Raw genomic sequence first — 24,618 nt, forward strand, 5'->3', positions numbered from 1 at the left:
ATTGTAGTAATCTCTGATAGAAACACTTTCCCCAATCAGTTTTTGAGGTAGAAACCCTGATCCTTATTTTTAAGCCCTTGAAGAGACAGGAAGAACTCTGAATTATGCTTCAGTGCTCATATTTCAGACGGTTCTTGAAATTTTACTCTTTGCAGTTAGAATTATTCAAAAAATACAAAGATTCTATAACTTCATTAAATTCCTGTTCCTTATTTCTGTCTTTCTCCAGTTCAAGTTCCTTTCATTGAAAATAAAGTTTATGTAGAGGCTACAATCTTTTTGAAGCACCCTTCACGTGCATGTATCCCTTGCTAAAGAGAACGTCTTACAAGATATTTTCTTTTCATATGCAAGACAAGATTTATAAGCAGGGATAATAGCTGTCACCAGAGTAATAAGAATATTTAGAAAAATTCCTTCATGCAAAGTCACATCCCTGAGGTAGGGGACACTGTAGAAACAAGCTGTGAAGATAAACTGGGGTGGGAGGAAAACGGCTATACAACACTCACTTTCAGATAGTCAACTTCTACTCTTTCATATTTCAGTTCCTCAGCAAAAGTGTGTTCCCATCCAAAGAAGGCTTGCAAAAAAGAAATGAGAAAGAAGCACGTCGGGAGAAGAACAATGAACTAAGAAAGAAGTTTGGTATTGTTAAAGATGTAAGAGTCCATCTCAACAGGATAAGTCTCCCTGAACTTATAGAGGATTCTGGCAAAGTTTCTGCGCTTACATTGAAGGTAACCACCAGGACAAAGAAATGGGGAAAAGTGCCAAAGGTATGTAACTGTCCATATACAAATATAAAGTGTGCATTGCCTTGAAAAGTTCATTACACATCATTAGTACACTTTTTAGAATTTCTGAGTGTTTAAGCCCACGTCATAAAACATTCTCTATTTGAGAACCTTGTAATGTTTATAAGGATTTATAGTGCTGATATTTTTTATATTGGGGCTATTGGTAGAGTCAGGAAACTCTGACTCTCTTGATAGTCCCATGTTATCAGTGATATTTCTGCACATGACAGTTAAATTTGAAGAGTGTGGTCATGTAAATCACTACAATCAAATAAGGACTTGAGTTTGATTTTTCAGCTTTTAAAGCATTCTTTTCACAACTCCGAATTTATTCCCTACAAAACTGCTAGACACAGGATATGGAGTAAAGAGGCACATCCTGTCAGTGACAAGTTTCTCTCTAGTCAAGTTCAGAGAGAGGCTGCACCAAAAGCTAGTTCAAAATCGGAGCCTTGCATAAGATACTCTGAAACTTCGCTATTCTATCAATATGGGCTCACTACATAGCATAGTGACCCATGCCTTGCAAGACCAGTGAAGTTTTCCTCACCACAATTACTTCTAAAATGCCAGGATCTGTCTTTTCTTTCAGTTCTGGCAAAAACTACAGACAGAATGCCAGCTACTGCTGAAGTCTTTTCCAGGTCTGTATTCTGGTTGCCACTCATACAACTGCAACTGAAAGTAGAAAAAGTGCCTGCTGATCTCTTACTGCTGGTAATGGTTTGCAGTCTGTGCCAATGTATGTCTCACAGGCAGAAACAGGATGCTCTTCATACCTGTGCTAGGCTCTTTTTGGTTTGGGCATATTGCTATTCACTTTTTATTAAGGTGCTAGGAGCACAAGCTACATATTTTTAGTGATTGACCTACTTTTTCATAAGTCTTGCCCTATGGCCTTGCTTAGAAGTATCATTTGGAAGTTTTGCCTGGTGTTATCAGAGGCTTTCAGAACAGGTGTTGGCTTTCTCTGATCCCTGAGATTTTTCAAATTCTTGGTTGCGACTGGCCTCGTGTCCATTTTGTATTTTTCTACGATAAAGCTCTTAAGATTGTTTCAGCAGCCAGACTGGACATAGGATTTCCAAACCGCTATATAATTTCAATATACCTTTGTTCAAGTTCCTATTCTGCAGATAAATTAGTATTTCTCCTAGAACTATTATCTTTTGTTCAGCGTGTAGCATTAAACTTCCATTTCTGTCAACTGAATTTTAAACCAGCATTACCCAAGCTTCCCAAGATCTCTGAGAATGGTCTGCTTTTGTTGTCCCTGAATGGGAACATCATTGGTGTACCCTCAGATCCATGAAAATAGACTCTATCTTTTTCAGAAATATTTCAAGGCCAGGTAAAGCAAAACTTGCCAAAGAATATGTTGAAAGAGCACAGGTACAAACTACTTCTTTTTTTTCTTTCTGCCAGTACCCAAATGAAATATCCATTGTAAGAAAATCAGTGTTGGCTGTCATTTTTCCTAACATTTCTTTCGCAGTAAATATACCAAGGCAGATTCTTAGGATAATCAAATTTTGATGGTGTTTCTCCATCTATCCACATTATCATTTCTCAACATATGTCCCCAAAATCAAATAGGATCAAATACCTAATGAAATATTTAATGTTTGGATTTATTTTACAGCTGTTCTACACAGATACTTCCACTTGCTAGACCACTATTGAGAACTTTCAGCTACCAACAGTGTTATTAGTAGTTCTCATTAACTTTAATTGTTATTGTGATTGCCTCTTCAATATTTTCTGCTGCTATGTCTTTTTATTTGCAGATTACATTCACTTTGTTACATCCTGTCGTTTTATGCAGACTTTGTATTCTTTACAGTTGGAGTTATTCAAGTAATAAAAAGACGCTATATCTTCTTTAAATTTTTGTTCCTTATTTCTGTCTTTCTCTGCTTTGCGTTCCTTTCATGAAAATTAAGTTTATGTAGAGGTTATGACAGTGGGATTAACCTACAATTGTTGAGTCTTGCTGAAGGACGCTTCAATGCAAATGCCCCTTGCTAAAGGGAACACCTCTGCAAAATGTTTTGTTTTATATGGAAGGCAAGATTTACAAGAAGGGTAATAGCTGTTATCAGGGTAACGAGCATATCTAGAAAAATAGACAAGCATCATATTCCAAAGTTGAATGCAAAGTAAGAACAATTGGTAAGGATATAATTAAATACATATTGCCTAGACAATTCAATATTTAAAAAATAGTTAGTTTTCAAAGAGCAAAGGGGTTGCTGGTGCAAGAGAAACATGGTAAGTAGGTTATTTCCAGAGGGAAAGAGAATGACAGATATTGGAAGACTGTGGAAGGTGGAGATTGGGGACTGAGAATTACAAGGTATCATTAATGGCACACACAAATGATGATCCAGAAATTATAATGTAACACAAAAGCAATACCTAAATTGTTTACCTTTTTTTGGTATCCAGTATGATTATTAATTTTAGTGGCTGGTAGCGTGTTTCATCAAAATCCTTAGGCTCAGTCCCATTGCCAAAATACATAGAAGCCGATGGCAAATGTAGTCATGTACCTTTGTTGGGAGTTCTAACAAGCATCCTGGGGGCAAGAGTCCTTCATTTCCATTCACATGATGATAAAGCTGAAAATACTGACAGAAAAAATAATTGGAAAAAAGAAGCGTTTAAGACTGCAAAGTATTTTCTTCTGTTAGAGAGGTTTGAAATATTGTGCTGATTATCCTGACACCACAATTCTGAGATAATTTGTAGCCAGAGAAATGCTAGGAGCTTGCCAGCTTGGGAAAACAAGAGAGTTCAAAGCCTAATGAGTAATGGGGGGGGAGGGGGGAGGTGAGCAGTGTGGAAAAAAAATCACATACATGACAGAGGAAGGTGAATCACTGACATCTTATGTACTATGCTCAGTATTTGGCCTTTTACATTTTCAAAGAAAATGTGTATTTTGCTAAGAACTATTCTCCTTGCTTCCAGGAGTGGCAGAGCAGTGGCAGGGGGACCATCACCAGGGTTTTATTTGCTTCCAGTAAACAAAGACCAACACTCATCCTTCTGTTCCTCTCTTCTGCCTCTCAGAAGCCTCTAGTTAAAGAGCCTTTTCCACTGTGCTGTCTCTGTTGTTAAGCTTCCAAATAAGATGGTGTATACATCAGTGGAAGGCTTTATAAATAAAAGACAGAATTATAAGAGTAGGAGGAACAAAAGTGAAAGGAAGCTTTTTTTATGTTGACAACTTATGTTTCCAGGGAAGTATATAATAAATGAAGCATTTACACTGCATAAAATCAAGATTAACTCTGTGGGTTTCTTAAATCAAAATGTCATTAAACCAAAAATTTGTAATGTGCCACAGTAATGTCTCATGTACCTGCTTTCATTTATTCACCTGTGTTTATGAATCCAGTCACAAATATCCTGAAGGCAAAAAGCATGTGAATCACTCCCAAGACCTCCACATTTCGGCAGTTACCAATGGTTCAAAATGAGACATTAAGTAAGTTCTTCCATGTAAACTGTTACCTCTGATCAGCCCGCCAGCTACTAGACCTGATGATTATCACCTCTTAATGCTAACTTGCTCACATTTAGTTGTTGCCGCAACAGGTCAGTACTCTGCACCTTGCCTCTCCTCCGGCACAGTGCAGGACCTCTGCATCTGCATGTGCCTGGGTGTCCTTCCCGCGAGGACTACTGTGCCCAAGGGCAATGGATGGCCTTGGCTGCTGGAGATGACTTTTGGATTTGAATGACCACATTGTCATCAGGATCTGTCATGAACAGCAATGGATGCAAATTTTTGAGATGTGAAGGGACACCATTACTGTCTTCTGCCATGAGCTGTTGTCAGGACTTTGCCATTATTACAGTCAGACAGCGGCTTTAACCTTGAGATGCCATGTGAAGCCCGACTGGCTACTAACCAGTTTGGGGTGGTCAAATCTCTCATAAACAGAGTAGCATGTTAGGTGTCCATGGCCATTCTCCAAACCGTTTTCATTCAAACAGCACGTGGGAGTCATTCACAAAGTCATCCAAGCCTTTGAGTTCTATGGATACCCAAACTCTAGTGGAGTCAGTGATGGTTGGTATCCACGTGCCCAGTACCCATCTCTGGGCAGCTATGACAACAAGGGCTACTTCTCCACTGCCGTGCTTGTTTTAGAACATGGTTGATTTATCATTATTGCTTTTATTATCATTATTCATCTTAGCAAGCTGCCATTTACCCCCATATGAGTGTCCAGGATGGCACCTGTACCTGAGATGCTATGTCTCCTCACAAATGGAGGTTCAAACATGCTGTGCATTCAGATCCAGAAGCTGGCTGAAGGAGAATGCGCTTAAACAGCAATGCCTTTTCCATTGGGTGAATGTAAGGGCTTTACTAAAGGGGAACCAATTTCCAAAATTTCTCTGTGTCATCTCTCCCTTACTTTAGAAGATGGGTTGAGGGATGCCTTTCTGCACCCTTAATGCTTGTCTGCTTCACTCACTCCCCATATGTGTCATTCAGCCTTTTGTCCTTTAAGCAAGCATGGTTATTCTGAATCTCTTCTCTGGCCCTTTGTGCCTTTTTTGGCAGTCATATATACTGCTGTGTGCCCATGATGATGACCTCCTTCAGGAAACCTGAGAAATCTTGACCATGCTTGGAAGGATGCCAAAGGTGAGCTGTGCAGCACACAATTTTATTACTTGATGAGGATAAGATGGTTGATAATTTGTAAGAACATAAAGAGGGATAGGATCTGAGGGGCCAGTCAAAAACTTTTCAGATCAGGAACAGTGGAATAGAAAGATGTTAGGAATGGGGAAGATTCAATATAACGATTAAGCTGAACTTTGTCCTATGGGACAAAAATGCCACCTGGGGGTCAAAATGCAGAAAATCCGGTCAACATGACTGGCAAGCACAATGTCTGTGAGCCTAGACACCGATACCTGGAGCTAGCTGCCCCACCTCCTCCTCCCAGCCTGTTGGGGGCATAGCAGCCATTGTAGCTTCTGAGTTCCCCTTCTGGCTTGGGGCCAAGCTGCTTCCTCCTCCTCCAGTTCCTCCTGCCCTGCTGTGTGGAAGCCCTCTGTCCTCTCCCGCAGGAACTACCACCCTCACCATTTTGCAGGAGCCTCCTGCTCTAAGAATTGCTGATGTGGCATCAAAGAGAGCCAAGATCTGCTATCTGACCCACTGAGCATCTTGAAGGAGCATCTTTGGACCACAACTTTGGTCATGGGTTTATGTGCATTGAAGGGGGGACTGGGAGGACAGTTTCTGATGCAACTAGATGTTGTGAGGAAGATTTCTTCTGCAACTCACAGCTCAAAGGCAATTCACTTTAAAGCCTTGTCATACCTTGCAGTCAGACTGGTGGTATAAAGAATCCTAATTCCACCAGAGGGCTCACTCATCCCTCTCAGATCCCACCCCAAAGACAGGTATGAAAACGCAGAATGCTTACCTGAGCTGGGGATCAGGAGTGCTGGCACAGGGAGCTGTTGACACCGGCCACAGTAGACAGTGGGCTTAAGAAGTGTCCCTGGATAAAACCCTGTCTGGGGTCTTCTGCTTGGTGTAGGGAGGGTACTGGGGGGGACAACTCTCCTCTGGGTTTTCCTGTGTGATGATCCTGGGACTTAGGGCACAAAAGTCCAAGTGAGTGAGAATTAGTAGCACCCAGGCAGTTAAAAGCTACATAACAGATATTATTGATACCAATTTACAAATTTTATTCTCAAATGTACAAGGGCTAAATGTTAATGGGAAAGCATACTAAAGACACTGCTTCATCCCTCATTTAATAGGCCCAACAGAACAGAGTTGTAAGCTACAGTTACAAAAATCTAACTCAATTTTTCAAGCCAAACTAAGCACAGTGCAACAGCTGACAGCCAGTCTGAAGTTCAGAGGTGGAAGAGAAACTCCTTTAGTGCCCTCATTAGCAGTGCTGGGAAGAATGAGTGAGTTATTTCCTTGAAACTTGCACTATCTAATATTATACTGCATTCTCTATGGTGATGACATTTGAAACACGCACAGTGTATAATAAACAAGAAGACCTGAAAGTTTGGTGGGGGAGAAGACAGACCTGAAGAGCTAGCTGATAATATGGTAGAATCTACTGTCATGTAAGAAGAGGCTTAAGACAGGAGAAACCAGGTAAAAATCCATTGTCTGTGTTACATGTGATGTGAAAGACCTAACCTTTGCTTCTAGCCTACACATTGTATAAATCTATGAAATTGTCACATATATTTTGTTGACTTAAAAACCTATCTAGGCTTTGGCAGAGTAAATTCCCTTTCAACCACAGGGGTCAGATTATTTGTTTCTGGAACTATGTAACACCATCTGTTAATATCCAGTCTGACTTTCCCAGTGATTTAGAGAGAAACAGTGTCAGGAGACACATTAGTTATTTAAATGCAGATAATTCCCTTCTGCACTTCCCGTTAACATCAATCATAATCAACTGTCTTTATACATCTCCTTTGTGTACTGAAACTACAGAATTCAAGAAGCACAAGCATCCTGAGTTCAGATGAGAGGACCCAAGGATCCAAGTTAGAACTGAGGACAGCCAGGAAAGGGGGTTTCCTGCTAACGGGAAAATTTATCTTTTTCAGAATTGGGTTTCACTTTGAATCAGATGAAATCTTTTTTCCTTCCCAGTCCTCCAGTCAGCAGGAAGCTGCTTAGACGCTGGAACAGCTCAGCTAAGCTGCCTCCATCCTAATACCAACAGCAAAGCCATGTATCAGTGTCACTGAAGGCTGGGGCTTCCCAGACTCCCTGGACGGTCTCCCAGGGGACAGCAGTGGGCAGACATCTGTGGAGAGGGAGACAGGGTTACCTCAGGACTCTGGACATTCTCAAAAGTTCACTGAGTGCAAGAAATGTTAGTCTCTAAAATGTGGAATCTATCGAATAATGTTTGGTCTGTGACAAAACTTTAAACCTACTCTCTTCATCTGGAAGGCACCAGTTTTCACAACACAAGGGAGAAAGGTGGTGGATACAGGATCACGTGTCATGCAGTTGCAATAGCACTAACAACAATGGGCACTGAAGTTTCAATTTACGGAAAATCCCATAACATACCTGAGTATCAGGAACCTTTTTCTGGTCTCTCTTCAACTGTGATGTCTAGAGAGTGGCTGAGCTTCAGCTGGCTGCACTCCAAAACCACTGTTCCCCGTACTGCCCAGAGACATCTTACTGTTTCTTTTGCCCCCTTACAAACACAAGTGTCTTTTCCACTGCTCAGGCTGGAAACTATGGCAAGATGCTCTTTTTGTACAGTGTGTGTATACCACCCAGCACAAGAGGGCTCTCTAGCACTCAGCTGATGCAAACAAGAAGAAAATACAAATAATACACACACCACTCCCCCCCTTAAAACCATTATCAAAATATATAATTCTCTAACAGGTGGTTTTTCAGCTATATTATTTTTGGAGATGTAAAAGATTTTTTGTTTAATTAGCAGTCCAGCTGCTTTGTGGTAAGAATATTACCCTTTAGTATGAGAGAGAATGAGGTCCTGCAGATTGTTGATTTCTCCTAACACAGAAATGAAGCCAGGGAAAATTGAAGGTACTCATTACCTTGATAGAGGTACTCAGAAATATTGCAAGATGATACTTCTAGTGCTTTTGGACTTTCCAGTGTGGTCTGGAAAGGGACAACTACCCTGCTGGGCAATTATCCTAAATAAACCATGCCTGAACCTTAGGCTGGAGCACATTCATCCTGGATTGTTTCAACCTGCATCTGACATGCTGTATTGTGCAAAAATTGTTTTGTGCTACGTCTCTTAAAGAACTTCATATAATCATCTGCTAGGCAGACCTTTTACGGCTCTACTTTCTACTGGTAGCTGGTAGAAAAAAACCCTGTTACTCATTGCATGTTTGGAGCCCAAATCAGTCTGGAGCACATTCGCATTCTGTTCATATCTTTCCGGAGGTGCAATGAGCTCAGGGAATAAAGTCCCAGCCTCTAAATGGTCTTCTGCCTATAAGGCAAACAAACAAATGTCCCCTGTAGGTTTCACAGGGCAAGACTTTCTACACAGAGCCAGAGGCTGTCTGAAGTTTCTGGAGTTTTCATTCCAGTCTGTCACAGTGGGGTTATAGTGAGAAAACAGATTATAGGAAAAACTACACCTTCTTCCTCTGCAGACATGCTCCTTGTGTGTCTGAGTCAGTGCTGCCAATGTTATGGAGACACCAACCCCCCCTTTTTTTTAAATAACCCTGAAAGGCCAATAGAAGAGTGCACAAAAATCTTTTAACTTGGGCACTCAAATTTAGAAAACAGAGGCAATACCTTGTACCTAAATCAACAGTCTTATCTGGAAGCTGCAGAATAGCAGGGCGTGCTGTGAAAAGGCGGGCCACTTCTTGTTGCTTAATTTGATCATTCAAGGTAGAAAATATTGGTTTTAATCTTTTATACCTAAAAATAAAATCAGTGTCTTGTTTTCACACTACAGGAACGTTTATAAAGATGATTGGTATGTCAGACTGTGTGAACAGGGGATGATTGTCCTTTCCTTCAGTATCAGAATGGAGGATCATTGGATGAAACTACTAACAGCCAGAAGGTTCAGAATAAACAAGTGGAAGTGGTTCCTCACACCACATGTATCTAAGTTGTAGGAATCATTGCTAGCATGTTGTTGCATATACTTAAGTTTATACCAGCATGAATTCAAAAGGCTACTGGACAGATTCATGGAAGAAAGTACACCTGAGGATATTAAGTACTATCCCCAACTTGGGACATTATTGCACTTCAAATGGCAGAGGATGGACAAGTATCATTTCATGTTCTCATATTCTTCCTTAGATATTTTAGCAATTTTAGGACAAAAAAGGTATGGGTCAGACCAAAGGTAGTGGATGCATAGTTTAAATACAGTGCATTTATACTAGCTACATATGGCCATTTATACTGGCCACAACTAGAAAAAGAACAGGGGGGCTGGACTGAGACTCAGGCCTTGCTGCATGAAGGCTACTGCTGCAGCACACCTGAGGGAGAGGAGGGAGAGAGACACGAAGCTGCCATCTGCACTGAACTGGCTGGAGGACAGCCAGGAGCATCATTGATGTGTGCGTGTTTCACACGGTTCTCATATCAGAGTGGAAGACCCTCTGACCACCAGGGATGGGTTGAACCACAAAAAGCAGTGCATTGTAAACCTTTAACTTGATGAATTTTGCTCTTGTGCCTTTACTAGGTGTCTGAACAGATTTCAGTCTCCTTGAATTTATTCATTATCAAAGCAATCTGACAAAAATTACCTAGTCCATAATGTAAAAGTACATGTGCAAGTCACAGTGTGCAATTCTGGTTTTTAAGGGAAAAACAGCCTTCTCAAAATCAGTTTTCTATAGAGAATATTCATAGGCTATCCCCTATTCTAAGCATAGTAAGTAATAGTATCTAGTTCTTTCTCTCTGGATTTCAAGATACCAAGCATATTCCAAATGAGGACAAAGTAGTACTGTGCTAATCACTGCACAAAGTACCAATGAGGAATTTGGCACCTCTCTCCTGTAGATGGGTTGAAAATCCCGCCAGAAGAAAAAGAGGCTCTGAAGGCACCCAGGAAGGCTGTAGCACAGCTAGGAAATTAATCCAGAGTCTCAGAATTGAGCCTTCACACAAGGCAAACCTTTCCTGGAGTAATTCTCCATTGGTAGAAAAAGTATGATTTTATAACGATCACCGCATGGTGCCAGAGCGCTATAGCCAGCTGACAGACAGTGGACTGGGGCTGCCCTAGGTTATTTACCTGTACTTTCAGTTATGGGAAGCTAAAAAAAAAGCCACACAAAAGTGGCAAGATGCCCAGCTCCATGGGGTTTAATGGTAAGAATGTTTTCACAAGGAGTTACCAAACTGCACTGCACTGGAAGTTGTGTTGGCATGAGAGAGGAGAGGAGGTTTCACCTATCTGTATCCTGATGAGTGGGACTTAACTATGCATAGGATGCTGAGGGTCTCAAAAAGAGACACTGAAAATAATAAAGGATGAAAACCTTCTGCTTTTGTTCCTCTGGGCAGAGGCTTGCTCCAGCACCTTCTATATCCTAGACCAAGTGTCCCACCACCACACTGACAGTCTGTCTCACTCTGACCCACCCTGACATTTTGATTTTCTCAACACACATCTGTTTTCATCAAAGCTTTCAACACATTTTGATTCTGCCTCTGTTCAGGAAAAAAAATCTCAAAGGTTGTTCTGCTTGATCAAGATCTCTTCTGAGAAGAGATTTAAGGCTTCATGGAAGAAGAGGATCCAGTCTGGGCAGGTGGCTCCCTAGCTCTTCTTCTGTGAGTCCAGCTCAAGCAATTTTTGATTAGTGATTCTCTTGCGCCACTTCCTTTACTTTGTGACATTAACATAATGCTAGACACTAACTCACCACTCTGGAGACATATGTTAGAGAGGCAAAATATCTAGTCATCTTTAGGCGGTTTGCCACCATCCCTCACCAAGCCCATTTCAGAGACAACTGCAGAAATTTGGATCAGAAAGCAGATTTCAAACCACATTACACATGGGAAAGAAATGCTATCCAGGAAAACTTTTTACAGGTCTAAATTATAAATCATTCCTTGGAAGAATTTTTATTTTGGAGTAGCATTTGGTGAGATGCTGCATTTGACCACAGGCAGCTGGGCTGCTTAATCATTTGGTATCATTTACATCCATAGCAACTTATTTAATCCACTGTGTATATCTGACTACAAACCTTCAGTGAAAAAGAAGAAATAACGTACATATATACATGTCTCTCTGTGTATAAGTATATACTTAGAATTATATATACTAATATATACTTAAATATATTAGTCTATACACAAAAACCTGCAGTGTCTTATGTGATTACAGCATCTCATCTTACAATAAAGAAAATACAAGAACACAATTTTTTAACTCAGTTCACTGGGGACACTGAAATTTCAACGGCAAGAAAAGTTCGTTAATGGAACATTTCTTTTCAGCTTTTGCACTTAACAGTGGCATGGACCTAATGCTATGTAAGGGACAGGGACAATTAGCAAGAGTGAGTCTGACTAATTTTGTTTTTATTGTCCACAGTGAAAAGATGATGCAAATGAATGCCTCAGCTGTTACAAAGCTAACTTAGTTTCCCAATAAGCGCTTAGTGATGTATGTAAATACACTTCAGTATTTGTATTTCAGGATCACAATATTCAACATAATTCAGTGTAGCATGATACTGCTCACACAGATAAATGTAAGTCAGTCAGTATGTGAAGAACTAAAGGAAAAGGTAAAGCTATTTTCAGGAGAGAATACTATAACATAGAAAACCACCTGATGAAATATTTAAGGATATATTGAAACAGAATAAGAAGGACAACTCTTGCTTTTTCTTTCTAAAAGTTCAATGTGTCCTTCTATAGCCTGATCACTACCTTCTTGGATCTGTTTGTTTTGAAGAAAAATCACAGCCTGCAAGCAGAGCCAGTTTTAAAGATGAACAACTCTGGCTACTGAGCCCAAGAGACTACAAGTCTTTTAAGTAGCAGCATAAAACATCCATCATGCTGGTGCAAACACCCAAGTCTGCATGTGAAGGGAGAGGACTTACATTTGCCAGAAGGCTCCACGGATCTAATGCCTGTCCACAACCACTTGTTTCAACCTTGTGTTTGAGAGATCCTCTTTAAAACTGGAGGAAAATTTACACTTGGTTCTTGCCCTCTCTATCAAAAATTATACTACTCAGGGGAAACTGCATAGTAGAAACTAAAGTGGCACTGTCCTATGCATTTGTTCCAATAGTCTTCATCACAGACAAATTGATATAAGATATTGACAATAAGCAAGATCCATACCAGGAGCCTAGTACTGAACAGCCCAGATACCAATTCTGTGAGTCATTTGATCCTTAAGTATGGGCTCCCTGAGGTTACCAACAGGAGCCATTCAATACTCTGTAATTGCCATCTATCACATCTATCCTGTTTATCTATGCGTTTATATAGGGTGGGACTTTCACCAGGTCTCAGATCTGCTTTACTTAATCTTTCATTTAAAACATGGAAAAAATCCTCTTGATTTGTATTTCCTATGCAGGATTCTTATTCTTCTGAGAGTCTCCCCTTACAATCACAGGGGTGTCTGGGCAAAGGCCATTCTCTGTTGCCGGCAACCACTGTATAGCCACAGTCACCAGCAGTAACAATTGTAGATCTATTCCTGCCTTCAGCTCTTGTCCGCTACACTGTGAAACTAGCATTGTATTTCTTTTCAAGGTACTGTTTGAAAGAGGGTAGGGAACCTGAAAGCAAATAAGTAATGAAAGCCTTCTGCTTTCCAAAGCAGCTAGGTCTGCTCACGAAGACAAAAGGCAAGACAGTGGCACATGTTTTGTATAGTCAACAGCCCCCTCGTGCAATATATTCCATATGTGGTTTAAGAACAATTCATCCCTTTGTAAAGATTGCCCACTGCAACCACAGTACTGCAAAGGTCAGGAAGAATTGGCTTATCTACTGCATACACGTTAGTCACACAAACTAAAGCCTATGAATTGTGCAACAAGCCAGTGTTTTGCACTTTCGGGTTTGCCAGTCTGACTTCTGTTAAGTGTCTCCTATCCCACCTGCATCTTACACATACTGTTCCTCAATGCTTCATTATAAATCCATTTCCCATAGATAGTTAGCGGTACGAGGCTATATATTTTTTTTTCTCTAAACTATCCAGGCACATTCTGTATAACAGTTTTACCCAAAACGCAGGTTAAAGATGCAAAATAGATAGGCTGGACTCCATTGGTATAATCTGTTGTGACAATTTCACTTGATAGCACTAAAGAACTGAGCAAACCTATGTGTTATTGGGCAAAGGAAATTTGACTGAAAGAGAACTAGAGCAGAACTCAAGCCCGCTCCTGTGAGGCTGAGCTCTTTGGAGAGTATTCACAGTACCTACTTCAGGTACTCAAATCAAGCACTCAGTGTGGCCAGTGTAAAGGGAAGGATTCATGCAGAAAGCAGTTCAGAGCACTGACACTGAATCATCCTATGCAAGAGTTTTTTTCTCTCTCTCCATTGACCGTATACAGAACCTGAGAAGACTGTGGACTTATTCATCTCCAGTTAAGATTCCTGAAGTGGATGATTTTGAACATCTGCTAATGTACATGTTTGGGCTATGATCTGCAGAAATCCCTTATCAGTCCAAAGCACTTGTCAGCATTTTCATATTCAATAAATTGTTAGCATTTCTACAGAACTTTGTTCATGGCACATGAGTATTAACTGAGCTCCACAACCCATTTGTTATGCAGCTAAGTATATGATATAGCTCAGGGGCTTGCCATGGTTCCAGAACTTGTTGAAGATCACATAATTAAGTAGAGACACTGGGAATAGTTATCTAGGGGCCCTCCTTCTAAAATAGCTAAGCAATATCCCTCTCTCTTACATCCATTAATTTTGGCATTTTTCCAAACATCTTACAAAATTCCCTAAAAAGGATTTCTAAGGGACAGTCTTGAATTTGTAGAGCAGGAACTCAATCTTTCCTTTATACTTAGAGGTCTTTTCTATAGTTTTGGGGTTTGGACCTGTCTAAGCCTTAGAGATTTCTGCTGAAAGCATTTAAAAGGGACTTCAAGTCCTGAGAGCCACAATTTCTGAGTACCTAATGTGGGCACCTTAAGAGGCCAGATTTTCATTAAGTGCAGAGCAATTTCCCAGTAGAGATCAGGCCTCTTTAACATGCACCTGAAAAGGGAGATACCCAAGGGTCCCAGGCACTCTTGGAAACTGCATTGCTCTCCCGGTGAGGCATGCTTTTCACCCTGAAAGAGAGCTCAACTCTCTTGACCCTTCTGTCAGGCATTCTAGCAAGATGACAACAAAGCTGCCAGCTTCACAGGGACATGCTAAAGCTATTTTCAAAATCCTCTGCTCTCTGTGAATTATAACACCCTTTCTGAAGGTTAAAATAGAAACCAGTTTCCAGCATCTACAAACCAAAACCCAGTAGTTACTTTTGGCACCATCTGACACATTCTTGGCAGCCTCAACAGGGAGGCCAGGAACAGGCTGGACATAAAGCCACTGATATCCTATCTGAAAACAACTCAGCCATACTGGAGAAAATGCTTTAAAACCCTATATGAAAGGAAAACCTCTTCAAACAAGATTATCATCATGTATGGACAAAGGGTAACTTTTAAATCCATTTTTGCAGAGCACTGGATGCGGTTCCCTCTCACCAAGGCACAAGTGCAGAGATCTGTACTCATAGTAGGAGCACTACTAAAAACCAGCAAGACAGAATGCAAATGTGCTACCAAATCAAACAGGAGACACATTAACAAAAGAGGCAAACTGTGTTCGCAGAATTCCAGCCCGTAATAGATGTCCAAAAAATCGGATTTATTCAAACAGATGCTCAGTAAATTCTAATCAGAGTTAAATTTGGGACTTTTCCCTTTTTATCATGCCTTTGCATTAACTGTTGCTGGTATGCATGTGAGGTACCAGCATTCCCTTATAACAAGCAAATATGCACAGTCTCCCAAAAATGCCAGTGATTCAGCAACAGCACTCATTAACCAGGCCCAATCCCACAGAAGGGCCTTGCTGTCAAGAAACTCCGAACAGCATTATTCAATTATTGCTAGCTGTAAAATATCCACGACTACAGAAGGTTATGATATTTTACAAAAGGAAATCCATTAACTGAAGCACTATACCTCAAGGAAAAACTAAGTTTCTTGTCCATGCAGAGGAACATTTCTTTGGTTTCTCAGAAAGATAACCAAAGAAATTGGATAGCAAGAACAACAATTCTGTTTCTTCTGTAGATAGAAAACATAATACATTGCTTCTTAGCAATGATAAAAAGAGCAGATGATTGGAAAGGAGGATCCAATTATGCTTTTCCCTTTTTAGCATCTTTCTAGACGTTAAGCTCAGCCCCTGTGGGACAGAAAGCTGGTGAACCACTAGTGTAGCAGGAAACAGAAAATCAAACATGTATCTGCAGGGACCTGGACCAACAGGTTGCCAGCTTATACCAGCTTTCCTCAAGAAAAGTCACTGTTTGGGGGGAGGGAGGGTTTACATCTAGTTAGAATCTCCAATTTGAGCAACACTTGCAGAAAATTACTGAGAATCTAGGTCTCAAATTCTTCTCAAATTTAAAATGCTAAAACAGAAGTGCTTACCATGTGGAACAACTTAAAAACTACTGAGGATACCTCACTATACTTCAGCCTACACGGCGTTCTCAATATGGTTGAGAATTTAACCAATTAATGCCGAGAAAGGTCTTAATATCTTTAAATGGAAGATGGAGCACTCAAGAAAAGCATGATTAGTGCACTTGAAACCAAAAACTAGCATAAAGAAACTGCTCTATCACAATGAGCTGAACATCAGCAGGACAGTTAAAGGGAAGAAAGAAAGAAGAGATGAAATGAACCTAACTGAAGTTTCTTTTGCAGAAGACACATTTTAAGGTCAGAATCCCAAGCTCTGGTGCAAAACAGTCATGTCGTATCTCATTTAAAAGTAACAGAACTCATTTCTAATCCTTGTGGCTACACCAAAAAGCCATCACAGATATGATCTAGGTTCAACATAAGGGTTAAAAAATCAGGAGACAAAGAACCAAAAGTACATATAAACACTAGTCAACCAACCCAGAAATACCACTGGTGACTTTTAAACTTACCTCAGCATTTTGAGAGGGGCTCAGTTTGTGTTCTGAGTCTTATTAGCAGGTGAGTTTGGACCATAAATCTGAGATACAGGACTAAGTATGCCCTAAAACATAAGAATACTGCAGCTAGATTTTTGGTATAAAGACTCACAAATTCAGAAAGTCAGTTACTGGCACACCATTACTTCAGGCTTACCCACTAGTGTGGGTTTGCTTCTGTGTCACAGGAGGAGAAATAGAGACAGGTTCAGAGTTCTAGAAGGGAGGAAGGAGGCAAAGGAATCCCTATCTGTAGCTACCCATGTTCAGGGGGCATGCAAATATTCAGGATGGCTCTTTTAAAACCCATTAAATTGGCTGGCTGAGTCTGACTGCTTGAGGGCTTTTCATACTGCTCTTGACTCGACTATTTTATTTTCACTTAGAGACAACCCTCATGAAAGCATGTATTTCAGATAACTATGCATAATACTGTAGAACTTCATAGGCTTTCTCGGTACAACAAATAAGCCTTCATTTTGCCAAGTCACATTTTTTCCCTAAAACATCATGCTGTAGTTTCTCTTCCTATTCAGTTAGGCTGCTTAAATAAATAAATCTCAGTCCCTCTAGCACTCTATCATTCATATTTAAATTGTTAGTCTACACATAACTGGTTTGTGCCTTCTGCCCTTAATCCCTCAGCCTCTCTTGCTTACGTATCCGCCTGTGTTCAGGATTATTAAGTGCTGGATGGAATTTCTAGCCAGAGTAAAGCCCTGTTTGTCATCCAAGTTTTGCTACACTGGAATTAACTCAGTAGCACCTGCATACTGACTTAAGAAGAAAAGCTCATCTCAGTTTATGGCGTACTAGAGTGCTTTTCACCATGTAACAGTGGAACGAACCTCTTCCACTGGAACGTGGATCACTTCTAATGCCATCCACATTTTTATATTTATTGAGTTTTTCTCTTGACTAAGTCTGATCCTTGGGGTTGCCTTCATTAGGTATCACACTGTTCAGCTAGCCTGGCAGAACAGACTAACAAGCTTCAGGCCTGCTTCAGGCTGGGAGCCCTGCCTCCTGAGGTCTGGCAGATAAAGCTTTGGCAATTTAAAACGTCGCTGCCCCCACCTTACCGATGTGCTGGATATCACTGCCCTGGTGGCAGGAGTGGCAGGCGTGGACGGGTGCTGACGCCTTGCCCGCCCTTGGCCACTGTACTGCGCATTAGCCAAGCAGGGGATCAGCTCTTGGGCGCTGGCACAAGCTGCCCCTGCTGCGGAGGCAGCCTCCAGCTATGAGGAGGGGCAGGCAGCCAGGTGATTACTTTTAAACTACCGTGGCTTCAATTCCCCAAGCTCAGAAGTCAGAGCCCTCTGAACACTCCTATTCCTTAAACCTCCCAGGCCCTTTAACCATGAGGGTACAGTAGCGCCAGAGAGCACCGGGGAGGCTTCTGAAGGCAGAATGTGGTGCAGTTACCAGATTTTAGCTGTATGCTTCCTACAACAGGCAAAATCTTGGCTAGAGCCGTGTAGCACTCACACATGCTACTTGAGCAGTCTGATCAAATTCTCTTGTTAACATAGGCAGCTCTTGATCCTCAGCTCCACAATAGCTCACAGGTCCACCCGAAAGCAGTGCTGCTCATCTCACAGCACTTGGAGAAATGTAGGTGCCTGCTTTTGGGTATGTCGTTGTGCCTCTGCGACACGTCTGAGTGTTGAAAAGCACTTGTGGAGGGGAGAAAGAGACTCCAATACACTGATGCAAAACCCTCAGAATCTTTTACACCTTGTTGTTGATGATGTTACAGAGCTGCTTATAACCAACCCAAGCCATAGCAGATCACAGATAATGTCATTCAAACTTTCATACATGCTACAGTAATATAATTCAAACGTGCTTCAGAGCAGGAAAGAACAGAGGAGAATTCACAAAGCTCAAGGAGAATTCACCATTCAAAGAGGTGTTTAGCATTTCTCTCTAAGGAAATACTAAGTTACAGATCCACTAGATGGCAACTGGATGTACATACACAGCCACACCGGACAAGTTAGTGTTATGGTATTATCTTGTCTTTGTGAAGTGTCAGGGCTAGACGCTTTCAGAAGCAGCTTGTCCCTCTCTACTCAAGCACTCTGCACTTTACATCTCATTTTTCTTCTTGCAGCTGTTACTAGAAAGCTTTGGAAGCGTGATTTTAGCATGCAGCATTCAGCTGTGTAAAGGCAGCTGGTCAGGGAGGGATTGTCTAGTTTTTAAATAAAATCACATATGAAATATTGATGTTTATTTGTCTGCTTTTTTTTTTTTTTTTAATTCTGTAAGAGGCAGGGTGGTCCTGTGATCATCTCAATGCATTTGTGCCCCAAAAATGTGGAACCAGTTATCATTTGTACCACAGTCTTCCTCATGAAATTGTGTTCAAAATGTTGCATGCGTTCTTTGCATCTTGGATTTTTGCAGCTGCCATAATTATTTCTACCTCATTTTATCTTGACTGGGAAATTCAGATTTTGAGTTCTTCAGAGCAGGCTTGTGTTTTTCTGAGGTGGTCATATTTTGCTTAGCACAGGGAGACTTGCATATCCATACAGACCTATATGATTTCAATGACGAATGGCTACCAAACAAGAACAATTTGAGGAAAAGTACTTTTTCTAACTCTTCAGGCCTTTTCTCTAACACCGATAAAGACCTTTTTCTGAGCAACGTGAGCATGAATGAAACAGAACAGTCTAAGAAAAAGGCCTTACATTAGAGCCTGTTCATGACTCTACCCCTGCTTCCCTACCCATCTTCCAAAAAATGCAGGAAATTGGGATGAAAAAGTACAAGAAACAGGTTAAGCAGTGAAAACTGAACATGTAAAATGAATTGGCTGGCAAAGCAGGCAAATTTTAGGATGGGCAAGTCACATGTGCTAGAAAGTCTATGAAAGAAGCACCCACTCACTTGGTCAGGAAGCAAAGCCCTCAGTCATTTGCTCAGTCATTAGCTGACTCACTCCTCCCCTGCGGCAGTATCACACATTCAGGCTTCAGCAATACTTCTGGGACAAACCAAATTGTTTGTCCCTTTCCAAAAAGTTCCTACCAGCTTATTTCAGACTCTCTTCATATACGGGAATTCTGTCTTTCACAGGAGCTCCCTCGTTCCTACTGAAGCTAAAACTACAGAATCTTCAAATTTTGGACACCCTGTACCCTCCTGCACAGGGAAAATAATTCCCGTACTAAACGACCTTGTGGCTATGAAACAAGTTTTTTAATGTCTTCAGGTGGAATGGGACAATGTGAAGGACAGACTGTTTCTTTGCTGCTTTTACACTAACTTCTTCTGAGCCAGCCTCTGTATGATTAGGTCCACAAAAGCTGGGATCACTTCAGTATAGAGACAATGGATATATCAGAATTCAGTTACACAGCTGCAAACCTGGGACTTTGGAAGAGGCTATGAATGTGGCAATGAAACTGGACTAGATAAGATACGCAACTCCAAGTTTGTGCTTTAATGTTCAGGGACTTACGGGACCCCTATGAGTGTAGTCTTTGGACATTTAAGCAGGTAAAAGCAGAGTAACAACTCCCTTTGGTCCTTCCATTTCTGTTTCAGTAAGGTCCCATGAGTACTCCATTCTTTACACAAAATTGCTCTACCAGTTCATTAATTATGTGCATGTGAGAAAAGCTTCTGAGCGAAGGAGAGAGGAAGGAATAAATTCCACATTTGGGTCTGAAACTGGGTATTTCAATGCAAGAGCAAGTGCAGGTGCCATGCAGACACACATTAGATATGCCTTTCTCTCTGCCTCCAGAAAATGTAACATATTACATTGTTAGTTAGCATATGCTAACTAAAGCCTGGCTTTGTGCTTACTCTCAGATCTCACAGACATTAGAGCTGTAACTGATCACCAAGCTCACTGGGAATTCTTCTTCTTCGGTTCACCCTCTTATCAGGTGTTCATTTTTCTCTTTAGCAGCTGCTGTAGGAGCTTATGGTTATGAAAAGAAACCACCTCTCCCTGGAAGCGGGGCTGCTGACGTCTGTATGGAGCCGTGCTTTTGCACGTTGTGTGCAGTGAGAGGTGACACAGAAAGCAGAGCCCTGGTGCAGCAGGTTCCGTCCTCTCTACACACAATGGATCACAGATCTTTCTACTGGATCTACTGGGCAGAAACCAACAAGACCCACAGGGGTGTGTGGAAGAATTGGTCCACTTCCTGAACAGCTCTGGGAAGCCCCACACTGACCACAACTCCAAAGACACACTCCGTGATCTCCACACATCCTTCTGCCTCCTGTGGGCTTTGTTCCTGTGCTGCATGTTAATTCTATGCAGTTTCTTTACACTTCTAGTTATTCTTCTGTTCCTTCATCTTCTTAAATACATGTCTCACCAGACTGAGTTATGGCATTGTGTCAGTTCTGTGGCACACGTCCTCCTCCGCTCACGCCTCCCCAGTCTGTCACCCTACCTCTACTCAAAAGAACTTAAGCTAGACCCAGCTTTGTAAGCGCACCCCTGGGCTTACCTGCCCTGATGCAGAGGTCTGCTTGCGAGGAGGAGCTATATCCAAACCGTTCCAGCGTAGACTCAAGTCCTCTCTCCAAGTTCAGAGCTCTTGCTGAGAACCCCTCAAATCAAAGATTTTGCCTTCTCTGGGCAATTAAATTCATAGTGCCACATGGGGGATCTTGTGCTGTGGCTAAAGCTCATCACTTCCAGATGAAGAGAAAAGGACAGCTCAGCAGCACTAACAACTTCAGCCACTGGAAATTCTGTCCTGGAAAGGCTGGTTGAAAATCATGACATATGCATACATAGTGCACACACACTTTAATAATAGAGATGTTCCTTTTCAAAATGAATTTAGGAAACAGTCATTGATTTTACCTTGAAAAAGCAGCCAAACCCATAACTCCTAAGCCATAACTCATAAACCTTAGTAACTTCCAGTTGCCTGTAGCCTGGTAGATCAAATAAAATGAAAACGACTATATATTAAAGGGATAAGCAAAGCAAATGAGTAATGAGGATCAATTCCAGCCATCTGCTGAGATGATTTATATACACAACAGCCAGCCTTGAGTTACCTTTACTCCTTGCTGAGCCGTGTTTGGCTGCAAAGCCGTCTTGACAGCTGAAGTAAAAGCAGGTGAACAAGCAATTCAAGAGGCAGGGAATCTGTCTCCTCATATTTGGCAAATAGGTGGACCTGAAGTCTGCTTGGAAACCCTTGAAATCACAACCGTGCCTTGGAGACAAAGCCAGAGTTAAAACTCACCTCCCAAGTCATTCAGAAAATAAGGAATCTGAGAGCCTGAGGAGATGAAAAATGTCAGGTGTGGTGTTTGGTTTTTTTTTTCCTAAACCCAAAGAAATAGTTTGAAAGCAGTTTGTAAGTACAAAGAGTGTAACCGACCTTCTGGACTGGCCGTCTGGAAAGGGAAGACAGATGGAGACAGCCCAGCCTTGAGCTGCACCCTGCAACCACCCCGCAGGGGCGCAGAGACCTCTCACTGAAGCTTTATGTCGTCTTGCATGCAAAATGCCTCGCAGTTTGGATAACTTTCATCAAAGAAAGCAAAGAGTAGAAAGGATGCTGCTAGGACCGACCGGGGGGCAGGCGGGGCGGGGCGGGGCGGGGCGGGGCCCGCGCCGGCCCCCATAAGAGGCGGGGGGCGGCGGCGGCAGCAGCCGGAGCAGGGAGGAGGAGGAGGAGGATGATGCAGGCGATGCCCGGGGCGCAGGCGGCCAGGCCGTTCAAGCTGAGGAAGAGTTTCGGTAGGGCCGGCGGGTGCGCGGAGGGGCTGCGCGGCGGCGGCGGGCTGCGCGCACGCGTAACGCTTCTCCTCTCTCCCGCGTAGCCACCCGGCTGGAAGAAGTAGCAGGAATCCGGGCGAAGTTCCCCACGAAAATCCCGGTAAATGGCTGTTTTGTTCTCGGAGGTTATTGCCGCTGTTTAAAAAGAAGCGTTGGGATCCTCTCTAAAGCGGCGGAGGGTGGGGGGAAGGATGTTCCAGACCCTGGGTGGTTTAGGTTTTGCTAAGTGCGACTCTAATTGAAACAGGTAATTGTTGAGAGATACCATAAAGAGAAATACCTTCCTCTCTTGGACAAAACCAAGTTTCTTGTTCCCGAGGAGCTGACCATGACACAGTTCATAACCATCATCAGGTAGGCAGTGAGCACCTGTGGGTCTGTGCTGCAGCTGGGGCTTGCTGCTGCTCTCTACGCCGGTATTTTCTAGTGCTGTGCTGGAACATCTTGCTTTCTTTGGTGGGGAGGAGGATAAAGGTATTAGTAGTGGCTTCCCTCTCTTGCAAGGGTTTAAAGAAAATCAACAGATGTTTTTGCAGGTTCATTTGGGGAAAAAGTATGGTCTATGCTTTTTGGATTCATAAAGTCGTCTTCTCTCTTCCCCCAACTGTAGTGAGTAAAGACTGTATCAGGCTCCTTTCTGCTTTCATCCTGCTCAATGAACTTGGTACCGGGGCTCTGTGGTTCTGTTCTGCTTGTAGCTATTACTGCCTTGCTCTCTTCCTGCACCTTGCTGAATTTGCTCAAGTTCAAAGCAACTCTTGGGTGTGAGTGGCATGAAATGTGCTTCTATACTATTCTCTATAAAACACTACAGGGAAGAAGTCTCCCAGAGTGTTTAGTCATGTTCTCTGACAAAGTATAAAAGCTGTGTGCTTTCCAGCATGCTTTTTCAAGTATGGAAAAGATCTTTCGGGAGTCTGGAGAACCTCTGTAAAAGATGCTTTTGTCTCTTGGACAACTTAGGTCCTGATCCTCATATGTTTTGTCTCTGAAAAGGATTCTTCTTTTGAAGGTAGACTTTCTAATAAGTATAATGGACCATGCTGCAATCCTTTACTACAGCTGTACTGCAGGAGCTTTTGGTTTCTACTCAGCACTTCTCCCTGGTAATTGGGAACTCAAAGCCCAGGATCAGTAGCACTCATGGTCTAATAATGTAAGCCTTTCCTCAGAGCACAAGCCTTTCAGCTTCCAAACCTACAGTTAACTTCCTGCTGATGAAGACGTTAAACCACATAATGACTTTACACAGCATTTCTTGTACATAGTTCATGCAACTGTTCTGCTTAATACATTTCATAGACTAAAGTTGAAGCCTTCTTAAATTTGCTAATCCTCTATTTCTCCTCCCTTCTCCAATTAGAAGCAGGATGGCTCTAACTGCTACACAAGCTTTCTACCTGCTGGTGAACAACAAAAGCCTAGCCAGTATGTCCTTGACAATGGCAGAAGTGTACAGGGACTACAAAGATGAAGATGGCTTTGTGTATATGACATATGCTTCCCAGGAGATGTTTGGATGCTCTTTACCCACTGCTCAAGGGAAAGCTATGGAATGCCTTCAAGAAACTTAAGGTTGGGTCCATGTGCTGCAGCAAAGCAGTTTGCTATGAATCATGCCTGTGACATGAACCTCGGAGATGCTCCTTCCAATATGAGCTCTTGAGCTCTGTAGTGGGGAGTAATGACCCAAAAGCTGGCAGGACCAGCTTAAGGCAGACTATGGTGGTACACTTTTCCTAGATAATAACTTGGATATATATTTTTGTATTTGAAGACACTATGGGGTTTTTTGGAACTACACCTCTGCTTTTTTGCAATATCAATCTTTGTTATGTAACTGATTTTTAAGGTGTCCGTAAAACCTAAGCCTAAAATAAAGGAGCTTTTAAGTATTGAGTTGAATGTTAGTGTTAATCTGGGGAAAGACTGTAAAAGTCTGTCTAGGAGAAGGTCCTAGAATAATTCTGAGAATTTAAGCTCAATGCCTCTTAAATGAAGCATTGCTTGCACAGCCACTCTGAATTTTTTAATGGAATAACAAAGCTTAAGTCTGGTCACAAAGGAGCAAAACCATACCTATAAATGGCTCATTAAGCTGGATATCTGAGCTGCAAGATTAAGCAGACTGTACTAGTGCTAGAGCAGGGTTCAAATGCAGTGTGAAGTTTAACACCTGGATAAATCGCCATCAGCTGTTACAGAAAACACTATGAGCATCTGTGATACAACTACTTGTTTAAATAAGCAAAACTGATTGCTAGTCTGC

The 24,618-nt window shown here is 41.8% G+C and overlaps 1 protein-coding gene and 1 long non-coding RNA gene across 2 annotated transcripts; one reads left to right on the top strand and one right to left on the bottom strand.

Moving 5' to 3' along the window:
- Positions 1–3,238: 3,238 nt before the first annotated feature.
- Positions 3,239–22,085, bottom strand: LOC138688850 (uncharacterized). The gene is made up of 4 exons (XR_011327656.1): positions 21,949–22,085; positions 21,620–21,780; positions 6,260–6,427; positions 3,239–3,430 (listed from the first exon to the last, which is right to left on the bottom strand). It is a non-coding gene; the product is annotated as an uncharacterized lncRNA (long non-coding RNA).
- Positions 22,086–22,212: 127 nt separating this feature from the next.
- MAP1LC3C (microtubule associated protein 1 light chain 3 gamma) lies at positions 22,213–24,244 on the top strand. Its single transcript, XM_069800640.1, has 4 exons — positions 22,213–22,310; positions 22,394–22,449; positions 22,597–22,703; positions 23,713–24,244. Exons 1-4 carry the CDS (start codon positions 22,250–22,252, stop codon positions 23,921–23,923), a joined length of 435 nt encoding a protein of 144 aa, XP_069656741.1. The 5' UTR covers positions 22,213–22,249; the 3' UTR covers positions 23,924–24,244.
- Positions 24,245–24,618: the final 374 nt, after the last annotated feature.

This window comes from Haliaeetus albicilla, chromosome 13, assembly GCF_947461875.1.
Source record: "Haliaeetus albicilla chromosome 13, bHalAlb1.1, whole genome shotgun sequence".
Lineage (NCBI taxonomy): Eukaryota > Metazoa > Chordata > Aves > Accipitriformes > Accipitridae > Haliaeetus > Haliaeetus albicilla.